We start from the raw sequence: 9,568 nt of genomic DNA, 5'->3' as shown, positions 1-9,568 counted from the left end.
ACCAGCGAGCATGGACCCTGTAAATGCCCCATAAATGCCTCATACTGATTTAATTAACGTGGACGACAAGACTGGGCGGGGAAAAAAGCGTAAGTGCAAATACCAACACTTTCACAACAGTATCTTGCAAATGCAGAATTTCAAAGAGGAAAGGGACTCTTAAGGACATAACAAATACTCTCAAAAGACAAACAATTATTATTTAAAATGTCTTTTTCTTTTACGTGTATCCCTTCACAAATTATCATATAATAATTATAATAATACACCAAACTATACAACATATATTTTACAGACTTTCTTCTAGACTCAGCTCTGGCTGACTATATGTAGAACTATACAAGGGGGGGAAAAAAAAAAGTCCATGATAAAAAGTGAACAGCAAACTTTTTCTTTTTATTATTATTTTCTTATTTTCTTACAGTCTACAGCCACAGAACTGAAGATCAGAAGCAAACATCTCATTCCTGTTTAAATTCCAGTAAATGGAATCAACATCAAAAAGTCATTAATATTATTGTATGGTTGAACGGTTCATATATTATTTTATTTTGTCCCTCATTAAAAATGTATTACATAGACATATTGTATGGTTCAAGGGACTGTGATGTAGGCAGGCATTTTGATTAAGAGCGAGTCCATAGATCTTACACCATTGCCTTTTAAAAGGAGAAGTTTATGTCCAACAAACTTCTGAATAATTTAGGACAACTTTCAAATTTGTGCATCAATATAGTAACATAGTTTTTCACTTTCAGTTGTTCATCAGCTCTCCAAATTAGGGTCCTGAGTGTTTTTAAAGCAGTGCAAGAAACACCCAGCGTCTCGGAATAAATAAATGAGCAAATAAATAAATTCCACTATGATCACAAGAGAAGAATCTTACAATAAAACATATAATAATATTCTTATATATTATTATGTACACTGAACATTCATTTATGTCAGCCTCTTAGATACTGTGTTTGCTGGTGTAAGTAACTTCTGTCTGAACATTCAGTTTACTAAACCAACCTGATATAATTTTGAATGACAGTTGTTTCAAAAAAGGTAAATTATCATAAACATGTAAATGATTAAAATCATTTGTCCTGTTATATTACTTTCATTATGACATGATAGTTACTAATAGCTTTGGGTTTACTCATAATTCATATTTTGTTTGGTTGAATATGTATGTTGCATTCAGTTTTTCTTTTCTATCTAACTGCATTCCCATTATTGTAATATATTGGTTAGATCTCTGAGCAGAACAATGACAATAAGCACCACTACTATCAAGACATAAAGCCTGAGTGACTGCAGAAGTGCACATGAAAAACACTGAAACCGTACAACTAGATACTCATGGTTTGTTTTACAACGCTACTCACAGACCAAGCATTGAGGCAAACACTTTTGGGGTGAAGGACAGTAGATGATGGCTCCAGAGTGGCGGAGCTGCATCTTCAGGGCCTCTCAGAGCATGCATGCTTGCCTCGCTCTGGGTCCTCACACCCCACGGCCAGAAACAGACAGACACATACCCACACACGCAGACAAATGTACACAGTCACAGAGAAATGCTTACACTCATCAACCATGTGCTGTCTGATTCCTGCCAAAACCACCGAACTCTTTTCAACCCATCTTATGCTGACGAGGTAATAAACAGATATTTTTCGGTGACTCTACTCCTGGCCAACGTCATCCTTGGCCTTCTGGGCCTCCTTCAGAGCATTGATAACAGGAAGCCATGGGGAGGGCAGTTCAGGAGAGTTCCTCTTGGCCTGGTTTAGCTGGCTGATGGCTGTGTAGATGCTGGCTCTGTCTTTTTCTGAGTAGTACATCTCCAGAGCCGCTGGTGTGCAATGCTTGTGCTGGAAACGTTTTAAGATGCTAGTTAGTAGTATGACAGCATAGCCTCCCTGTCAACCACAACTATTTCTCACACATAGCATCACAGATATATGGAACATGCGACAAAATATTTCTGTGACAACATTCAGTGTGTTTACATGATAATGCCGGAGGAAAGTAATGATAGCAATCCACTTATTGCACATGACCATACAGTACAGTACAGTGATGTCACAAAGTGAGACACTTCAGAGTAATTCTTTAATTCAACTTCACTCATTACAAAGTAGCTCTAGCATTTATTTATTCATCTAATTCTAACAACAAATGCACAACACTCTACAATCTGAGAATTTATAGCTTCTAAATTTGACTGGCTTGAAATGTAATGAGATCTGTATAAAGGCACATTTGGCCATTTTCAACTATATATCTGTAAAAAATATGTGTTAATACAGGTCTTCTGCATAATTGAAAATATGAATTTATTTAGATTATAGCTTGTGCCCAATTTAAGATTAAAACATGTTAGTTTTGCAGATCTGATCACTAAACATAAAAACTCTAATTAATCAAATGTATGCACAACAGAAAAATGGGTATACACCCATTTTGAGGTTTAACAAATTTTGACATGATGATATGCTAAAATCCACAAATCTACATACACTTTCCTGTTAAGCAGCCAGAATTTCAGGTGATGTTTGTTATGGCCTTTATATGATTAATGCGCATTATTTTTAGTCTTATCTAAGATTGTAGACTGGATAGTTGTGTTTGTTATGTTATTACAGACTTGCCTATTCCTATTATTTTTACATATTTTATGGCATACTTTCCCTCATGAGTACCCCTTTAACAGCAGTCAAAAAAGTTTACACATCCAGGATCCAGTAGTCCCCTAAAACTGTATCTGAAAACTCAGCCACGGTACAGAATTACACCCACTTTTAGCCACACAATGAAATTTCCCCAGGACGCGCCGTTTCTTTGTCTGAAGCTTTTGACGACATAAGGGGAAATATTCCAGATCCTTGTCTCTGAACGGCGAAGCAAAACGGCCAAAGCACTCTCTATACCTATGGCCATTTACAGCCACTGCAGGACCATAGACAGGCCGTATTAATGTTAAATAGTCTCACAAAGCGAAAATTTCATGATAGGGCTGTGGTGGGACGCAAAGTGGTGGGTGAGTCTCCACTGTTTACTCTGCAAGTGCATTCAGTGTACACTGCAACCCCCACGGAGGCTGACGCTCGAATAACAAACAGCACAAACAAGGAATCAGGCTTGAGGAAAGCAGGAGAAAGGATAAGGCTTGCTGGAGATGAGGAGAGTTGAGCCAAGTCATTGCCACGTTGACACACAATGACTGAGCACCAGCCGGCAATCAGAACACGGATTAAATGGAAAACGTGTCACCCGGTACTGCGTTCATGCTGCCAGTGGACAAGATACTGGACCCCGCGACCCCTACGTTGAGAGTCCAGGTTGCGCTCATGATACGGGATCAATGATACGAGGTGGAGGTGGAGCCGGAGTAAGTGGAAGAAGAGGGGAGGTGACGACGTACATGAGGCGACTGATAGGGGCCAGTAGGGGCCGATGAACTGTGATGTTAGTTTCTGTGACTCTGAGCGGAGATGGAGGTCCTGGGTGGCAAGGCATACTCTGTCTCCCACCCAAAACCACAGTCTGACCGGGTATCGCCGATTGTGCCGAGTTGAGGTACACTGTGGGGTTGAGAGGAGGGTGGACTGCGCCTTGGCCCATGCTCGCTGAGCCTCAGATCAGCTGACGAGCGGAAGGGGGTCCAGCCGCAGGTTCTTTATGTGCAAAGAAGGTGGGCTGGTACCCACAGCAGACCTCAAAAAGACTGCTGATCCAGGAGCCCTGTGGACGAATGGCTGGCAGTCATGGGTTGCGCCAGCAGCTGACGGTCGATCTACAGGGCAAGGTACACTAGCACTCATCCCAGGTAGAGGGGTCGATTGTCAGCGATAGGAGTGACAGTGACAGTGTGCCTGACAGTCCAGACCTCACTGGAAAAGAGTCCGATCCCTCCAATTAAGGAAGGCCTGATGCACTCAGAGCCAGGGATAGCCAAGGACAATGGGGGCTCAGAGATTGGAGATCCAGGGTCTCAGAGATTGGAGGTGTTTCCCACCCACTGGCGTGGGCAAGTTTTCTCAGTGCACTTTTTGCAGTAATGGCCACCCCTGCCACAGTAGAAGCAGAGGTCCTGGTTCCATTGGCACTTACGCTCTGTCTCGTCTAGTGTCAAGCGCAGGCAAGCTGCATAGGTAGAAGCGCTCTTCCTGTCAGTCACAATCCAGTGCTGGGTTGAAATGGATGAGATCATTCTAACATGACGGTAGAGTCATTGTTTGATGATAGAGCCTTCATAGAATATGGTGGAGAAGGCCTATTCCTTCCATCCTCTCTCAATGGCCAGGGTCCGGAACTCGATGCCGTATGATGCCAAATCCTGGGAGCCCTGACAGAGTAAGCCGGCTACAGGCCACAGTGCGGGAGCTGGTCTCTGCCTGAAAGGTGGATTCAGGTGACAGTGATAAATCCGTTCAGGGAACCTGCCTGGTGAGTGAGGTCAGGTTGAATGTCAGCTACAGTCTGTTCATGTCATTGCTTCTCCTGCTGTTGTTGTTGCAGCTGTAGCTCCACAGTGGAAAAAGATTTCCCTGTCTGCTGCCCTGGTTCGACCCCCGCTCTGCACTGGATTTCTGCCTGACACCTCTGTTTGTTTGTCCTCTGATACAAACTCTGCCTGTTAACAGGATTTCGCCTATCGTTTCCTGTCCCTGCTTTACTGATCACCCGGGAACCTCGGCCAGCAGTGTCACGACTGGCTGACTTCTAGCAACAGCAGGTATGGCACATTCCTGCAGACATTTCTGAGCATGCACACCCTCAAGGCTACTCCTGACGCAATCCTATTTTTGACGTAAGGTAAGGTGGAAGGCTAAATAGGAGAGTGCATTAAGGCCTTCAGAGAAACAAGCTTAATTGAATTGGCTTCTAATGCCAGCCAATTAATTTGAGAACATGATAATTCAGACTGAAGCCAATATTTCAGAATTCTAAAAATGGATGCCCAATAGTAAGGCCTAAGATGTTGTAAAGCTAACCCACAATGTTGTCTTGGTCTTTGTAAGTACTATCTACATCTCAGAGCCTCAGAGCGTTCTTATTCCAATTAACATTTTTCATAAAGTTGACTCTGTGATCTCAGGGACAGAAATATTGTCATAAATTGAAATAAATAAAAAAAATGTAGAGGAATAAAATTTTTTCAGAATTAACACAGAAATAACCAAAGATAGATTAAAAATGGACCACTATTCACAATCCTCTCAAAATTTAGGGGTGAAATATGAAGCTATGGTGGGCAATTTTGAAGGTAAGCCATGTAATTCTAAGCACCATTACTAATTAGAAATAATTCCCTGGGGAATTATTCTGCATGATTGCTCACAAAAAACTGAATGAGGTGGAACAAACCCAGAGAACAAACAATGTGGGCACATGCCACCCACTGCATTAGAGTTCCAGAACCCATTCAGGGATAAGTTGTGAGTTGCGTGACCTCATCAAGGGGTGGGATGAGCGCTGATAGGGCTCTCCGAGCACCTGAGTCATCAAGAAAGGAAGTGCCACCGGCTTTCCCTGAATATGTAAGCCGGTACCCCCAGGATAAAGCTGATGAAATTATGACAATCATGCATAGCGGCTCTAAAACACTAACATGAGAAGAAAAGAGGGTGTCCACACAACCAAAGTGGAAACATCTGATGTGGTACAGATCCAAATAACCGGTCAAATGTTACAGGGCTAGGGTTAAACCTTATATTATTGTGCAATATAGTTTAAGGGGGTTTAATTCATAACCTAGCCTTTTATATAATTGTGTAATGTCAAGTATGTAATTTGTGAATGTGAGAGGTTTTTTGTAATTCACAATATATTTGCATAGCAAAGACAAAAACACATTAAACTCTCCACCATGTGCCCTTATTTGTATATGGTGTTTTTAAAATTGTATATTCAATTCTCTGCATGTCCTGCACATGTGGCAGAATTGACAATAAAGCTGACTTTGACTTTGACTTGACTTGACAAAACATCAGTGAAATTGGTGCTCTCTTGGAAAATTGTAGCAAGGTTGGAGGACAATGGTTTTGTTTAATCATAGATACTCTTAGTTACGTTAAGGTTATCAAGTATTTATTTCAAGTAGTAATGAAATCCTTACCAAATTTAGACACAGACATGGAACATGTTGATGCTGCAAGGCCTACCTTGAGAACAAAGCCATCGGGGCAGCTGAGTTGGTCATACCACAGAGCCTTGTACATGATCAGGAGCAGAAGACACACCAGAAATGCCAAGGTAATGAGAATCAGTCCAGTCAGCTATTTGCCCATTTACCCAGAAAGACATAAAATGCACAGAAAACAGACCTTTACAAATCTTTATATTGTTCGCATTTGCAAAATAATGTATGCATGGTGGTGAGGGGCTTCTAGAAACTGTTCCATTGCAAGCATAAATAGCCATAGCTGTAATTAAACCAAAATGTTTTTACCTTCACTTTCTCAGACACCCCCCTGGAAAGGTTTATGTTGAGCTTGTTCATGCTGGGCACATACAACCTTTTCTTTTTCTGCTCCTGCAAGTGGTACTCTGTTGTTGTTTTAACAAAAACCTGAGAAATTGACAGAGGTTGGAAACAAATGGGAAGAAATCACAGTGAGGAAACCATAAAATTCACATGGCCCTCATTAACAGGAAAGAATATAAAAAAGCCTCCAGCCTACAACTTTTTTCTGGATATTGGAATGTGGTATTCTGGAAAAGAATGCTGGCCTTCATTTCCAAATGTGTGGATGTAATGCTAAGATTATATTATTGCTGTGTAAGACCATCCAAAAAAATGGGTTCAAATGTGAACAAGACAATTCTTTGCCAACTTTACATTTTAAATTTTTTGTCCATCCAATCAGTCTCAAATTATCTCACTTGTAACTGTTCTTACATTCTAATGTTTTATAGCGGAGACATACATACAGTGATCAATAAATCAATTGCATTGCCATTCTCATTTCGCTGCCCAGCTCAGTTATCTTAGAAATATGCTTGTGTGTCTGCATGCATGTAATAAACATGCTTTACATGTTTTTATATGTTTAGGAGGCTATATAGATGTACTATACTTACCTTTTCAGGAAAGGACTGGTGGAGCTGACTCACTTCCAGTGGGGCTATCAGGGGGATGTTATCAAAACCATCCTCCACAGACTGTTCTCCGTCCACCTTATCGGCCAGGTTACTGCCCAATTTCACCATGTCTACATTCAGGGATTTCCAGAAAATATGCCGTGATGCCATTTCATTGTGTTAAGAAATTCTACCAGGTGACAATGATGATAGCAGCAAATAGAGATCACAGTCATCATCATAGACATAATCTCGTTTGACTACTGCATACATCAGACTACATAACTATTTTAATGGTAATTGTCTCATAATATTAAATATCTGGGAGTTTTGTGTAGGTGCAGTCATTTCTTGGAGAGCAAGAAATAACTTGACGGTTCTCAGTCAGGCAATACATTGGCAATACAATATATAGGGAAATAAAATACATCAGAACTAGATTACAGAAAACTCAGAAATCAAACAAGTAAATAAACATTTCAATGTGTCTGCATGCATGTAATAAACATGCTTTACATGTGCCTTACAATGTGCCATTGATTAAATAATATATGACGTAATTAAAAAGACACGGTACATGAGACGCAGATCTACAACCACCCACAATGCCATGAAAACAGAAAACACTGTCCTTTGTGTCATACAATATGCTGAAATCTGAAATGTTAGCATGGAATGACATATTTTCTTTGGTGATGCCACCAGACCTCTGATCATATAACAGCAGACATGAAATTCATATCAATTCGAGCCCTTGCCATAATTACCATTAAAATGTTGTTACTCAAATAACATTGAAGAAATTGGAAATTGACTCACTGAGTATGAAGGTGCTGATTTTTGCTGTGCTGATGCTTGGATGGCCGCAGAATAAATAGCTCTGAAGAGTGGCAGTAGGAGAGTGGTTACCAGGGCAACGGCAGATTCACAGCTGTGCAGAGAAGTGCGTCATCGGTCGCAGCGTTTCTCCACAGTCGCCCTAATATGATGTCAGACATGTAGGAGGGGAATGTGTGACCATTAATGTCAGAAATTGTCACAACTGAATCATGAACGTGTCAAAGAATACATACAGAATACATAAAACTGACGTTTTATTGGTCTGTGTGTTAATGAAACAAGCTGGATGTGACAAAATGATATTCAATCACTTTCATCCAGAACATCTGTGAAAAGATTTGGCCCGGTGCAGATTGGTGCAGCCTAAAACACATAAACTGGATCAGCTGCTGCAGCTACAGAAGCCGCTTTAACAGGTCAAAAAAAGTCAAAAACATAATACACTTGATCACAATGAAAAGCAGAAGAGCACCATGAGCATGAAAATACCCTGAATGAGTTGAGTGACCAGTTGTGAGTGCAAGACCTTCTCCTGTTTTCTGTTGTCAGCAACTAAGTCTGAGACATGTGAAGAGAGACGAGGAACGAAACAGCAACATTCGTCATCAGTAACTGCACGGTTCTCCCCTTACTCAAAGAGTAGCAAATGAAAAGTCTCACGGAGGACACATTCCGTCGAGTCACCGTGGGCTGGGCTGCAGTGTTTCACGATGACAGTCACTTCACTTTCACTTTCAGACACCACGGACCAAACCGAGCTGTTTAAAGAACTGTGTGTTTTGATGACAACTCCGTTTTCTTTGAGCCGTGGAAGTTTGGCTGACGGGATATTGCTTTGTGGATTGCAGAACATTCCAGCTTGACTGGCTCCCTTGAACATTTGTCAATTCTGTCAGGATTGGCTGCAACACGAATTACACGTCAATTGCCTCTTTCAAAAGGCAATGGTTGAATTGGTCTCTTGACTTTTTGAGGTTTGGACGAATTTTTGCCACTATCACTTTCATTTTCAGAAGAGAAGATCCATGGTGAGTTTTGCAGGCTACAGGCATTTAAGGTGTATTACCTTTATTGGTGGCACCACATGTGAAGTGGGCGTGTTCATAAATGTCCTCCGACATGACAACGAGGGCATCTTGTATCCTTGTCAATTTGACATTTTAGTCTTTGATTCCTGATCTTGCTGAGGTCTGGGTACAGTTGGTGTGTTAGTAAAGGCTGTGCATACAGAAGAAGGCAGAGGAGGGGTGGACGGAGTTGCATTTCTGGCTACTGACATCATCTGGTCAGACATAAAAGGAGCAGGAGTAGGGGGTTGGAACCCCTTTTCTCTGAAAAGGAGCAGCGACACCTCCCTCCTGGGCTTGTCCCAAAGCAATATATCACTTTGCCCATCAGCCACCGAATGCCACACATCTGTCTCTCTTTTCACCCAGTTTAACTCAGACAATTTGAGAATATTTTTTTTGTCTTGCTTTTTTGTTTTTACTCTTGAGCCTCAGATTTTAGGAAGAATATCACGTCTGGTCTGAGTGGACTCAGGATTACATGTGCTTTCTTGAGCACAAGTTTCTTTCTAGTTTGTTGGGGTACTATGGTCCCAGCTGCCTTGAGGTCATTGAAAAGTTCCTCCCAAGTAGTTCTCGGTTGGTTC

General features: G+C 41.3%; 1 protein-coding gene across 1 annotated transcript; it reads right to left on the bottom strand.

Moving 5' to 3' along the window:
- Positions 1-375: 375 nt before the first annotated feature.
- caly (calcyon neuron-specific vesicular protein) lies at positions 376-8,031 on the bottom strand. Its single transcript, XM_028973536.1, has 5 exons — positions 7,894-8,031; positions 7,075-7,205; positions 6,443-6,562; positions 6,156-6,269; positions 376-1,859 (listed from the first exon to the last, which is right to left on the bottom strand). Exons 2-5 carry the CDS (start codon positions 7,201-7,203, stop codon positions 1,671-1,673), a joined length of 552 nt encoding a protein of 183 aa, XP_028829369.1. The 5' UTR covers positions 7,204-7,205; positions 7,894-8,031; the 3' UTR covers positions 376-1,670.
- Between the last annotated feature and the right edge of the window lie 1,537 nt (positions 8,032-9,568).

This window comes from Denticeps clupeoides, chromosome 3 (assembly GCF_900700375.1).
Source record: "Denticeps clupeoides chromosome 3, fDenClu1.1, whole genome shotgun sequence".
In the NCBI taxonomy this organism is placed as follows: domain Eukaryota; kingdom Metazoa; phylum Chordata; class Actinopteri; order Clupeiformes; family Denticipitidae; genus Denticeps; species Denticeps clupeoides.
This window is presented reverse-complemented; position numbering and strand designations above follow the sequence as displayed.